This window comes from Kwoniella europaea, chromosome 3, assembly GCF_036810445.1.
Source record: "Kwoniella europaea PYCC6329 chromosome 3, complete sequence".
In the NCBI taxonomy this organism is placed as follows: domain Eukaryota; kingdom Fungi; phylum Basidiomycota; class Tremellomycetes; order Tremellales; family Cryptococcaceae; genus Kwoniella; species Kwoniella europaea.
Window position 1 is genome coordinate 586674 of NC_089489.1, and position 12516 is coordinate 599189.

The 12516-nt window shown below is 44.0% G+C and overlaps 7 protein-coding genes across 7 annotated transcripts; 2 read left to right on the forward strand and 5 right to left on the reverse strand.

The window, feature by feature from the left end:
- Positions 1-22: 22 nt before the first annotated feature.
- V865_008087 (uncharacterized protein) lies at positions 23-1362 on the reverse strand (the record flags this gene model as incomplete). Its single annotated transcript, XM_066231826.1, has 3 exons — positions 23-644; positions 739-970; positions 1092-1362. 3 exons carry the CDS (start codon positions 1360-1362, stop codon positions 23-25), a joined length of 1125 nt encoding a protein of 374 aa, XP_066087923.1.
- A 305-nt stretch (positions 1363-1667) lies between these two features.
- Positions 1668-2657, forward strand: V865_008088 (uncharacterized protein; the record flags this gene model as incomplete). Its single annotated transcript, XM_066231827.1, has 4 exons — positions 1668-2019; positions 2101-2219; positions 2276-2373; positions 2441-2657. The coding sequence occupies 4 exons, from the start codon at positions 1668-1670 to the stop codon at positions 2655-2657; spliced, it is 786 nt and encodes a 261-aa protein (XP_066087924.1).
- A 475-nt stretch (positions 2658-3132) lies between these two features.
- V865_008089 (uncharacterized protein) lies at positions 3133-3587 on the forward strand (the record flags this gene model as incomplete). The annotated part of the gene is made up of 3 exons (XM_066231828.1): positions 3133-3210; positions 3307-3389; positions 3461-3587. 3 exons carry the CDS (start codon positions 3133-3135, stop codon positions 3585-3587), a joined length of 288 nt encoding a protein of 95 aa, XP_066087925.1.
- Positions 3588-3968: 381 nt separating this feature from the next.
- Positions 3969-4315, reverse strand: V865_008090 (uncharacterized protein; the record flags this gene model as incomplete). Its single annotated transcript, XM_066231829.1, has 2 exons — positions 3969-4187; positions 4286-4315. 2 exons carry the CDS (start codon positions 4313-4315, stop codon positions 3969-3971), a joined length of 249 nt encoding a protein of 82 aa, XP_066087926.1.
- An 882-nt stretch (positions 4316-5197) lies between these two features.
- On the reverse strand, positions 5198-7213 carry V865_008091 (uncharacterized protein; the record flags this gene model as incomplete). Its single annotated transcript, XM_066231830.1, has 6 exons — positions 5198-5613; positions 5673-5812; positions 5883-6318; positions 6389-6477; positions 6549-6737; positions 6864-7213. 6 exons carry the CDS (start codon positions 7211-7213, stop codon positions 5198-5200), a joined length of 1620 nt encoding a protein of 539 aa, XP_066087927.1.
- Positions 7214-7766: 553 nt separating this feature from the next.
- V865_008092 (uncharacterized protein) lies at positions 7767-9303 on the reverse strand (the record flags this gene model as incomplete). The annotated part of the gene is made up of 6 exons (XM_066231831.1): positions 7767-7915; positions 8023-8464; positions 8527-8541; positions 8633-8834; positions 8916-9081; positions 9144-9303. The coding sequence occupies 6 exons, from the start codon at positions 9301-9303 to the stop codon at positions 7767-7769; spliced, it is 1134 nt and encodes a 377-aa protein (XP_066087928.1).
- Positions 9304-10249: 946 nt separating this feature from the next.
- Positions 10250-12216, reverse strand: V865_008093 (uncharacterized protein; the record flags this gene model as incomplete). Its single annotated transcript, XM_066231832.1, has 6 exons — positions 10250-10295; positions 10368-10447; positions 10516-11153; positions 11222-11326; positions 11398-11976; positions 12075-12216. The coding sequence occupies 6 exons, from the start codon at positions 12214-12216 to the stop codon at positions 10250-10252; spliced, it is 1590 nt and encodes a 529-aa protein (XP_066087929.1).
- Positions 12217-12516: the final 300 nt, after the last annotated feature.

Consider the following 12516-nt stretch of genomic DNA (forward strand, 5'->3'; position numbering starts at 1 on the left):
ATGAAATAGTACATACACGATCTTAGAAAGATACCACCTTAGCTTTAGATTGATGCTGTAGTTGCCCTTTCTGTCCAGTCAACTTCCTAGCTGTCAAAGGTAATTTCTCCTCTTCCTGCTGTTGTTGTTGACCTTCTCTCTGACCCTCAGGCGGCCCTTCATATCCTCCAGGTAACCTTTCGCCCAAGTCGCCCGTTATCGGATCGACCTCTCGTAATCTCTTCATTGGTCTCTCACTGTTCCTTGCTGGAAGATGCTTCTTTCTCTTCCCTTTCTCCTGGTTAGAACCTTTAGATAAATTTTCTCTAGATTCGACCATGAAATCATCTTCGTCCGCTCCGGCACCTTGACCTACACCTAATACTATCTCCCCTCTCTTTCTAAATTCGCTACTAGGTCCGTCTGTCGACGAGGAAGTCGCTTGACGCCTTGGATCATCGGGACAGTCCTTAGCACGATGTTCGACTGATTTACAGACTTTACAACATCCCCCATTGACATATATTCCTTTCCCGCCGTTGGAGGGACATCCAGAAGATAAGTGGCCGGTACCCAGGCAGATGTAACATGTTGCGAACGGCGTGGGGTTGGTAGAATCGATAGGTTCAGGACAGTCGTGCAGGGAATGATCGTTGGAATTGCATCTATAACAAACAAACAATCAATACATCAGTTTGACCGTTCAACTCTATGACGAGCGTTGAAGGGGTTAAGTTTAATTGATGGATTGCAACTTACCGATAACATTTCCCACCTCCTGTGACTTGAGACCCAGCTTTGCCTCCTTTCCTCTTCATCCCGCCATTTCCTTCTCCTTCTTCCCCTGGTGCAGCGCCTAGCAACACATTCGGACAATCTTTCGACGCATGTCCGACACCCCGACATGCGAAACAGGTTACATTGGCATTTCGCTGTTCGTTCCTCTTCTGACGTCTTTCTTCAGCATGTTTAGCAGATAGTTTGACTCGTCCTAAACACACATACAAAAGATAAGTCAGTCTCCTACGCATCCTATCATATAGCACATACTCTTGCAAACTATAAGATGAGGATCGATGTGGAAAGTTATAACTCGGAAACTTATGACCCACTGGATATACCTTCATCCTTCCCCCAAGTACTCTTCTTAGCATCAGGACCTTTCTTCTCTCCTATCGCTATCCTCTTGCCGGTCTCATCTTTCACCCTTTCCCTCCCCCTTCGCTTCTTCTTCTTCTTCTCGATCCCACTGGCGCTGGCTTGTCCCTCACTAGGGGTAGTGTGGGTGGTAGAAGGTCCAGCTTCGGTCGATTGTTGAGCTTCTTCTGCGGCTGACTGGACGAATTTCTTTTGACCCATTCCGATTGATGTGAAACGAGCCATTTTGAGTCAATATAGTTGTAAGATATAGTCAGGTGTGATTGAGTTGAGTCAACGCTAGTCTTGTCGTAGCGATCTGTAATATGCTTCAAAAGCGATGAAGAGAGTGTCGCGAAGAATTTGGCGGCAAATGGACACCAAAACAAAGCTCTTCTTCCAACTTTTTCAGATACCTCGAGGATTATCACGTGACAACACCGTGCCTTGCAGTACGACTGGCTCTCCGTCAACGATATCCAAATGCAAAAATCTATGAATTTCGTTCATCCATATCAGCATTTCGCATTCCATATAGCACCTCATCAATCATGCGTCCCAGCATCGTCCGATCCGCCATCCGAGCTGTACCTCGACCTACAGCGTCTGCTTCCGTTCCAGCTCGGATATTGCCCCTTGCCTCATCTTCGCTTACCATCCGAACATTCTCCTCGACTCCTCTATTTCTGAAGAAGAACAAGGGTCCCAACGTCAAGACTCCCAAACAGAAGATCAAGGCTGTGGAAGATGACGAAGCAGGAGCGAATGATGATCCAGGTGCTGGAGAGGTGGTGATTGCCGAAGTGCTCGAAAAGACTCAGGTGAAGATTGAAAAGGCCGTTCATTGGGCTAAGGCAGTTATCTTCGAGGGTGTTGAGAGGGGACGAGGGAGAGTGACTCCTGGTATGTCAATCGCTCCTTCCGTTTAACAAATGGTCTGTGGTGCGTCAAATTCATGTATTGACGTGGCTTGGTGTGATATAGCTCTACTTGATTCTGTTAGAGTACAACTACCGGATAGTCCTGGACAGTGTCACTTGAATGCGGTAGCTTCCATAACGACAAAGGGTAATGCACTGTTTGTCGAAGTTTGGGATACGGATGTAAGTATTTCAAAATCAGGCGTTGAAAAGGATATCAACTGATATACCACGATTAGGCCACTAAGCATGTGGAATCTGCTATCCACCAGGCCAACTTACCTGGAATATCGCCTCAAAAGACCGGAGCTAACACGTTGAAAATACCTGTCTCAAGGTGAGTCAAGGTCGTCAATGAACTTCATCCATCTGAGTTGTACTTGCTCAATCGTTCCCTAAACTAGGCCAACAACTGAACAACGTGCCGAGATACTAAAATCCCTAGCGAACACCGTCGAAGCTGCCAAGCAGCAAATACGTATGGCTCGAACGGACGGTTTCAAGCCTCTCGGAGGAAGGAAGTCGAACGGTACGGATGAAGTTCAGAAATTGGTTGACGAGGCTAGTAAAGAGCTAGACGGACAGATGGTACTGGCAAAGAAAGAGTTTGAGAAGGCATAGGATCGCGGTAGAGATAGAGCATACGTGGTGTCTTATTGCATTGCACTGTGTTGGTTCTCTTGGAAGGGAGGTCGCCGTATATGCTTACGGACGATGCAGAAGGAAGTGTTCGAATATCCAAACTGACATTCTGGACAGCGAAAAGAGTACGTTCAAGTCGTGTACTGTATGGTATAGTATACATTGATGGTACCTTTTTCAACACTGATCGAACTCATCTGGTGGAGCGACCTCCTTTGACAACGACTTCCACTGAATAGGAGCATGCATGATGTCAATCCTGCGTCATAGCAGAGTCTGCAGGAAGAGTTAAAGTGCTATCAGAGATGGAGGGCTGAAAGATATATACTGTAAGGCCACCATGGCTGACCAGGAGACTGGATGCTGGCGCAACCACGAACGACTCACAACAAAATTTCAATCGATATTTAAAAACAATTACTCTTTGGTCAAACATACTCATACATCATACATCATGTACGGCTCAACAACTACTACTCGCACTACCCACCATACCTCTCACAGACAGAACCGAATTCGGGGATTGAGGAGCGTAAGTTGGAGTCTCTTAAATTTCATCGCGTTCATGTATCCAAGGAAACGGGATGGGTGGCAAAAGCTGAATATGGCATCACAACTACATATATAGGCAATTAATAATCCTCGAACTACCCATGCAGGAAGGAATCACGCTCAACATGAACTTCATTCCATGGGTGTAAAGTCGACTCAGTACGTCACCTCCAGCGTTTCATATCGACGCACGACGTACAGCTGATATACTGTGGATTATACTCTCAAAGGCCAAGTCTCGGAACGAGATTAAGACGTTTCTTCCACCTTCCTGGTAAATCCCATGGACACAGGTCCACTCGTACGACCCATACTCCCTATAGTACCACTCATACTTCCACTCGAACGATTTATTGAAGAATCTGCTTAGAGAGATCGATAATTTTAATTTGATATGAAGGAAGTGCATGTACAGTCCCCCTGCATTTCAATATTACTGTAAAATCAAGATTATTCATAAATATGAAAACGAAATCGGATACGAGTTAAGGGAGAAGGCAGGAAAGGTGTGATTCTCATGGACCTAGAAGTGATATATTGTGCCATTCGTATACAGTGCTAGAAGGATATGTATACGAGACACCCTGTTTTGTGTTTAGGCTCACAGGTTGCATTTAAGACGATATTTCAAACTGCCAATTTCAGATATGACATCGTGATATTCCCTTCATATAATATCACTGCCGTACCAGTGGATGATCCACTCATGTCTTCGTAAGACATTGATTGTGATTCAAATTATTTCCCTCCTGGAGCAGGCGTAGGAGGAGGCTCTCTAGTCCCATCAGTCGCTTGATCCGAGACATTCGCATCACTACTATTGTGGGCTACTTCGAAGGCATACCACGTCGCAGCTTCCGATCGACAATCTTTACCCCCGCAAGCGGAATTCTCATTGGCCGAATAATAACTGCAGGAAACTTGATTACATGAGAATTTCGTTTGTAAGCTCAAGTTCTACACCATAGTCGGTACCACAAAATGCAGTAAGGTTAGTGTGATGTCATGCAAATACTTAACGTTCCGTGTGAGTATAAGGTCCTAATTAGACTCACTGGTGCTCGTGAGGAATTATTGCTAGACATTTTCGATCCAACGTAACGTTATGATATCGTTCTAAATTCAAATCGAAACACTCGAAGATTTGTCCAAAGACTGTAGCTGAATTGCTTAGATTTTTTTTCATTAATGTAAATCCAGGTTAGGGGGATACGCAACATCATCTCATTCATATACCCTACATCTGAGCTGAATACCGACATCATCTTCATGAAATTTTCGACTCGATAATAAGCTGTACATTCCCGCGAGCTATTTCCCTCCGCATTGAGGTCCGAAAAGAAACTCGTTAGATTTTCCAAATGTCCTCCGACCCCGATCAATCTATAGACTGTTATACATTTCCTCTCAAGAAAAGAGCTGATGATGATCGATCAACAGACGCATCGTTCTGGACGAGAAAATCACACGATCCTTTGTGTTTCGGAATTTCATCTCGGGGGGTCAGAGCAAGAATGAAGAATGCGTTTGTCGAATGATCAGCAGCTTCGCAGGTACAGCGGATGACTCGTCTTTCACCGTTTTTGACGAGCGGCATTCGTTGCTCACATCCTTTCTTTGTCCACTCCGATGATATCCGCACGTTTTTACCTTACGTTCTCGGAATTGCTGTGTCGATCTTATCTGTCAGTTCAAGGAGCGTCACGGAGAAGTCGGGGATGGGTTAGAGAAGCAGACAGACAACTCCAACTATAACTGCAATGACACTTGGTTCTACTCTATCAAATTTACTGTTCATGATAACATACGTCATCGTGAGTCAGTACAGTATTATATCCAGGTTAAAGACGCAATGTAGCACTGTTGGGATTAATAAGTGATGTATACAGTAATCAGTAAGGGCCATGATCAAGATCCGAGATGCAAGAATATACACAAAAGTCTAATCTAGGTAATCACTATAGCTATCATATTTTCTTATCCCACCAATCACCCCAACGATCCTTCCTCCCCACATCATTCCCCAATCTCTCATCTCTTCTTCTTTGTACCTCCTCTGCTTCCGGTTCATCTTCACTCCAATCATCATCGCTGTTGTTGTTGTTGTCCCAACCTTCAAAATCGTCTCTTAACCTTTGTGTCCTCTCTTCTTCCGTCTCCTTGTTCTTCCCAAGCTGAGTCAAAGGGACTTCTGCCGATTGTCGATCGATAATCTCCCGGTCTTCATGTTCATTATCATTCTGAGATGTTGAAGTATATCGATGAGAGTCCGATCCAATCAATGGTGAAGTATCGTCAGATGGTATAGGTTTTCCATAAGCGTCTAATTCGACTGTGGACGCCATGGATTTCTGGTACTTATGGTACGAGTACAAGGCGATACCTGAGATTGTACAATCAGCTTAGCCATACAAAAGAAGAGAATGTAAGCTGACGACTTACCACACACTGTAATTACCACACCGATGATGTTCAGACCAGTCAACTGATCTCCAAATACCCAAGAGGAGATGGATATCGTCGAGACTTCCTTGAATATACCAGCGATCGAAAGTGGCACCACACCAGCTCGTTGGATGATACTAAAATATTGCTCATTACATCAGTGATCAATCGTTCGGTGTGGGAAGGATAATGGGATTGGTCACTTACAAATATTCACTAGCGACCATGGCAAAAGCTATTGCTCCTGGTAAAACAATCACTCCCATAGTCTTTATAGCCTGAAACCCCACGAAGAAATCGCTCGACAAGATATCAAACCAACCTTCGACTACCATACTGACTAACGCCAATGTGACAGCCATCAAGGGCGCAAGCCAGAAGATGGTCGCAAAAGGATTACTTAGGCCCATTCCTTTTTTGTGCATGACCAATTCCGTTAACGCCCATCGTAATCCTCCCAAGCCAGACGCGGTGAACACCATTATGATTCCTGGGATCGATACCGCGGTAGTATTGAAGACCATACAGAACACTCCGAATGATATTAGAGTGATCACTGAGATGAGTCGGAGGGAGTAGGCTTCGAGTTTGAATGTGAATGCGAAAAGAAGTACGAAGATGAGTGTAGAGGATTTACACATTGCTATGAGCCATAGATAGGATGTAAGCTCGGATTTTAGCAGTGTATGGAAAGCGTGCATTCAACAACTTACTATACAGACTGAGGGTGATAGTTTTCAAACTGAGGTTTGATAATCCTATATCACCTCCCGTAGCAGCAGCGGTAGGTAAGATCTTAGTTCTATAGACCAAGTAGTCAGCGTCAGCTTTCCATCTTGTCGGTCTAGTTTAGTCACAATACTAGCAACTTACACATATTCCTTCCTCGTCGGTCTCTCCTTCGGTCTGAACCTATCCGCAAATGTGACTCGTATCAAAGCTGCTAGACCGTATTGTACCACCATATGACAGCAGGTGACAAATAAGGGATAACTAAACCCATAGTAATTTGGCGAGAACATCCATTTATTGTATAGTGATAATAGAGTAGCGAATGTATACCTAGTCGAGGGAGAGTCAGCACATACTTTCAGTATCGGTATACGTCCCATCAATTGAGAGTCGTTTCCCGAAAGAGGTACAAGGGGATCCACGATCAAGTTGAACCGTAGATTTCACTAAACTCACCAAGATAAGATGAACATCCCCGTTATAATGACGTTCTTCCACCACAAAGCCTTCTTCATCTCCAACGTTGCATGTCTATGACTCTCATGACCTGGTTCCACCCCTACCACACCTACATCACCTTCATCTTGATTCTGACGGGCATATATCAATGCCTCTCCCTCTTCTTCTTCATCGTCTTCGCGCTTCGCTTTAGCTCTGTAAGGTATATCTGACGCATCGTCATAGGCCGGCGGGACATCTGGCGTGGTCGACTGCGAGGAGGGTGAAGATGATGACTGAGGATTAGGAGAAGGTGAGAGTCGATGAGGAGGACGTGAGGGTCCCGCTGAAGAGCTGACGTCGTTCATTCTTGAAGAGATCCCAGACCAGAGTAAGCTGGTTGATAGACTAGTTCTGATAGTATTGATATGCGCATGGGCCCCGAGCGAAAAGAGATGTATACGAATTGGAGACTATGTATGGATGCAGTCGCCTTCTCACGAGATGGATGCCAGACTGAGATATCTTATCAATCCTTTTTCATGTTTTTCCTGGTCAGTCAGTCGCGTTGTATGGTGTACTTTATCATGGTCTCAGTGCGGGGCGCCGTTGACTCATAAAACGGCAAATGGCAGATTGGCAGGTTGGAAAGAGTGGAATGAACGTGTGTTCAAGTATTTCCTCGATACGCCGCTTCAAGCGAGTTTGCTTGCCTTATCTTACAGCCAAAAGATTGCAATGCATGGGGATTAGTAACATGTGATACAGAAGCAAGGTATTTACACGATCTAACGTCTACTGTACGCGCCGCCATTGACTCTTGAATGGTTTAATCCTCTATTATCTATCTTTCGACTCTTACAATAATCTACAGCCTTCTATCTGTTACTTCTCTTGGCGTCTCTATAGCTTCGCCGATCTTCATTTGGGATGAGCAGCATCGTCCTGGGCGATCGCTTGGTATTCGTGGAAATCAACGTATCCTTTAGGTCCAGGACTGTAGAAGGTATCTCGGTCGTACTTCTTCAAGGGCCAATCATTCTTGAGTCGAGAGGGTAAATCAGGGTTGGCTATGATAAACAAAGTTCACTTGTCAGTTTCTGGTATACCCTATATGGCAGATAGGTGATATATTCTATCTGGTATATTTGATGGAATGTCAGGGAAGCCAACTTACAGATGAAATATCGTCCAAATGCAATCAAATCATCATACTTATCCGCATGTTCCTTTGGATATCCATGGTCACCAGCATATCCACCAGCTACCATGAAAGTGATTCCAGCCTCAGTGGTGATTCGTCGGATGTCATCAAGAGTATCTTCCTTGACCCTCTCCTCAGGGGGTACATCGCTATTTCCCGCAGTTCGAGAGTCGATCGCATGGATATAGGCTAATTTAGGTTGAGCCTCGACGATAGTTTTGGTCCAAGGGATGAAAGTGTCCAATGGTTTCTCTTCCCTCATTCCTTGGAATCTACCAAATGGACTCATCCTGATTCCGACTTTTTCTGGACCTACCGCCTCACAAACAGCGTTGAGGACTCGCAGAGGGAATCGGAATCGGTTTTCGAGCGAGCCACCATATTGGTCTGTTCGCTGGTTGGATACTGATTGGAGCTGAATTCAAGTGTTGTTCGTCAGTACAGACTCTACAGCGAAGTTATCCAAGATGAACTTACGAATTGATCGAGAAGCTATGTAACCACGGAACAACAATGACCGTGAAATTATCAGTAATCATTCTTTCATACCTCAAACGAGAAATTAAGAGGTTGTATTGCTCACGTATCCATTAGCACCATGGATCTCTACACCGTCGAACCCAGCCTCAATTGCAGCCTTAGCAGCATGGGCATACTCATCTACTGTCCTATCGATATCCTGTTCGGTCATAACGTGTAAGGTGGGTTTTGGACCTTCGGCAGTCGGGTCCGGGATGTCAGAAGCAGCGTAGATGACAGGTGCTACTTGTGGGTTGGCGACTCGGCTTCATAAACATAAACAAAGGAGAATGCAATGGTCAATTAAAGCTTGGCTTGAGCAGCAAGAACGTATAATATTGACTCACCCTAAATGCCATAATTGACAGACGATCTTTCCACCTTTGGAATGTACAGCATCGGTGATCTTCTTCCATCCTGCAATTTGATCTTTGGTATAAATACCTGGTACACCATCATATCCCCTCGCAGCGTCAGAGATGAACGTGGCCTCAGTGATGATTAGACCACCATCTGCACAAATGTCCAAAGTTAGCGAATTGTCGTCAAGGACAGGGAGGTCGCGATGAACTCACCAGTAGCTCTCTGAGAATAATATTCTGCAGCATATTCACCAGGTACACCGGTACCCTTTTCAGCTCTAAATCTAGTTAATGGAGCCATGACGACTCGATGTTTGAGATCGAGTGATCCAGCTTTAAGAGGTTGGAAAAGTTTGGAGTTTTGGATAGTCATGTTGAAGTCTTTGCTTTTTTCGATTCAAAAGATTATCTATATAGAATAAGAATTAGGATGAGTATTTATTTAGGCAACACGGGTTAATAGGGGTAAAAGATTCAAGAAGTACTTTATCAATCTACATGTTATATATGTATATATATATCTATAGCTATATCTTGTTGATACGATTGAACCCCTCCACATCAGGACTGTCAAGCTGATTAATCATCTCAGCTCTTTTCCACTATGATCATCATGATCATGATGATAATTACAACATTTCATGGAAGATCGCCGGAGACAAAAGATTACCCTTTACGGCCGAGTACCGTTTTTCGGTAGAATATGATGACCACTGGTTCTGGAATAGGCACTCCACCGGAAAGGATGTAAAAGAAAACACGTGAAAAAGTGAGTGAGTCACCGGAACACGGCGATTGGGATATGGAATCATGAAGAATAAATGAACAAGCCTGTCTGACGCTTAGACCTGTCTGACGTTCGATCAGGCAGGTTATCGTTAGATGACTTTTACCCAGTTACTGTGATTCAGTCAACACGTGGAGAAGTCAGGTCGTGGGATGGGAAGGGCAAAAAGAAAAGAGTCCATAGATCGGGAGAAGCGATATACACGTATTTTCAACGATCATAGACTTCGCCAAAGAGCTGTAAGTAGACAGCAGCGCTCGTCTTGCTTTCAACGTGGTCCAAGGTCTATAACCTATTCATCTGTGAATGCATTGAGAGGAAAGGTATATTTCATATGCTGAAATTGTTTCATATTTATATCTATATAAATAAAATGTATTGATACAACTCCTCTGATTATTGTAATTTGTCCTTCTCCATTATATGTGTACCAATTAACCCAAAAAACACAGTAAAACCTATCACTCCAAATGTACGTGTTACAACGGTATAGAGATCCAAATCCAAATGGTGGCAACGTTTATTACCAAGATTATTCATTGATATCAATATCATCTCCTTTATAACCGAATCCTGGCCTACAATCAATGGAAATCAAGATCTTAGCTTGTGTATCGGCGTGATAGAGACTGGTTTGTATTGGTACTCACCACATAACCATAGTATGTAGATCATCCACACCTTCATCATTGATCATAACACCTTCGGCATTTGATATTATACCTCGTTTCTACAATTGACACAGCCGAATCAGCTCATATATCTTGTTCCCGACCTTCGTGATGAGGTAGAACTTACAAGACCCATAGTCACTTTGATAGCTGGATGAGACACTTTATAACTTTCCAAGATCTTATCATCATCAGTCAGATTATAATTACCCGCTTTAGACTCTCGTTGATGTATCAACCTAATTATATTCCTAGCTGCTACTTCAGATTGGTAATATGCCGTATGTCCAGCTTGGATAGCCCCCGTTTCTGCACAATCCCCACACGCAAATATATGGGATAAATCCTGCTGTTCTCCCTCTCCCTGTTCTTCTTCATCGGAGTCGGCAGACGAACGATTCGTTTTGGTTGAAGAAGTGTATTCGGAAGAAGGTGGAGTCAAGGGCATAGACAGATTCAAATTGTTCATTCTATCTTCTACCGATCCAGAGTTTCCTTTCTTGTCCAAGGCGTGAACTTGCAACGTGGGATGTACTCTGATTCTACCGGACTGTGGACAAATGACAGATGGGTTGACAGAAGCCATCAAGGCGATATGCGGTTTTTGACCGGTACATGGAAGAACCAAATCGGCTTCGAATGTTCTTCCATGGTCGGTAGTAACGATCTTCTTCTTGCCGTCGAGTAGTTCAGGATCTTTAGGCCAGGTCATAACTCGTTCACCGAGGACGACTTCAACTCCGAGTTTCTTCAGTTCTTCGATCACTGTACAGATAAGCCAGTGTGAATCAGCACATATTCATTCGAGAGTAAAGGTGATATTGTGCACTTACGAGCAACGTGGAACTCGATTGGATATCTAGGCATAACTCGTGTTCTCGAATGAAGCAGAGTGACTTGTTTAGAGGGGTAAAGGTATTTGAGATCGGACGCGAATTCTATAACATCACATCTTAATCGTCAGTGGATGAACGGGTAGGACAAGCGACGAGGGGCACAAATAACTCACGGATACCCATCGCTCCTGCACCAACCACAACAACATGTTGAGCTTTCTTCAACCTTTCTGCAGATTCCTCCATCCATCTCACACCATGTTTCTTCGTTCCACTTATATCCTCGAGCTCATCTTGTCCTTTCACTTCAGAGGAATGTATAATCTTTGACCAGACGTTTACTGGTGATGGCATAGATGCACCTAGGGCATAAACGCAATAATCAAATTGAATAGTTTCCTCCGGTCCATCGTATTTCCCATACGTATCGGGAGAATGTGAACATCTAGGTTGTTGTTTCGATTTATCCAATGTTGGTCTAACGAATGTCACTGAATGAGCTGTCAAGCCGACTATGGATCCTTGAATGAACTGGTGTCTTGATTTTTTACATGTGGCGATTGATAATGGGTCGGAATGATGGTCTGATCCGTGCAGTGTAGAGACGGATGCAGGAGGGGTGGTAGGTGGAGTCAAGGGTTTGCCAGAAGAAGAAGTAGAGGACTCTGCTTCGTCGAATATGTGTGTGTAAGGGATATAGGCTTTGGGGGCGTGTTGAGGTAAGACAGCGAATCGAGGGAAGGCATAGAGATCTGGAGAGCAATGGTAATCAGATCAGCCTTGCCTCTTCGTAATTGAGATGATTGCTTAGTGTAGTGAATATGGAATGTGGACAGTAGGTGAAACTCACGGTTGAAATGGGAATTCCTATCGATCACCACTAATTTCCAATTAGGTGGGAGCGATTTTGACAGTATATCCGCCGCTCTTTTACCCCCATACGCTACACCTAACACAACAACAGTCTTGAGTGGTCCACTGGTCAAGGTCATCGTGATGTCGATCGGCCGATGATGGATTTGTAGGTGGGTGGGTGGGGGAATAAACAATGTTTGTTCTGATGGTAGCTGTTTTTGTAGGTTTACACTAGTACCGACTCCCAAGAAAAAAGGATCGGAAGACAACTTTTTGATTATCAATACGAGAGAAAGATGTGTGTAGCACACAGATCGACAAGGATAAAGAACTGATGCCTTGTTTATGAAGCTTGTATGCTTCTGATAGAGCTATTGATGAGATGTATCAGAAAAGGGAAAGAGAGCATAAGAGTGTAAGAGTATATATGATTTTGA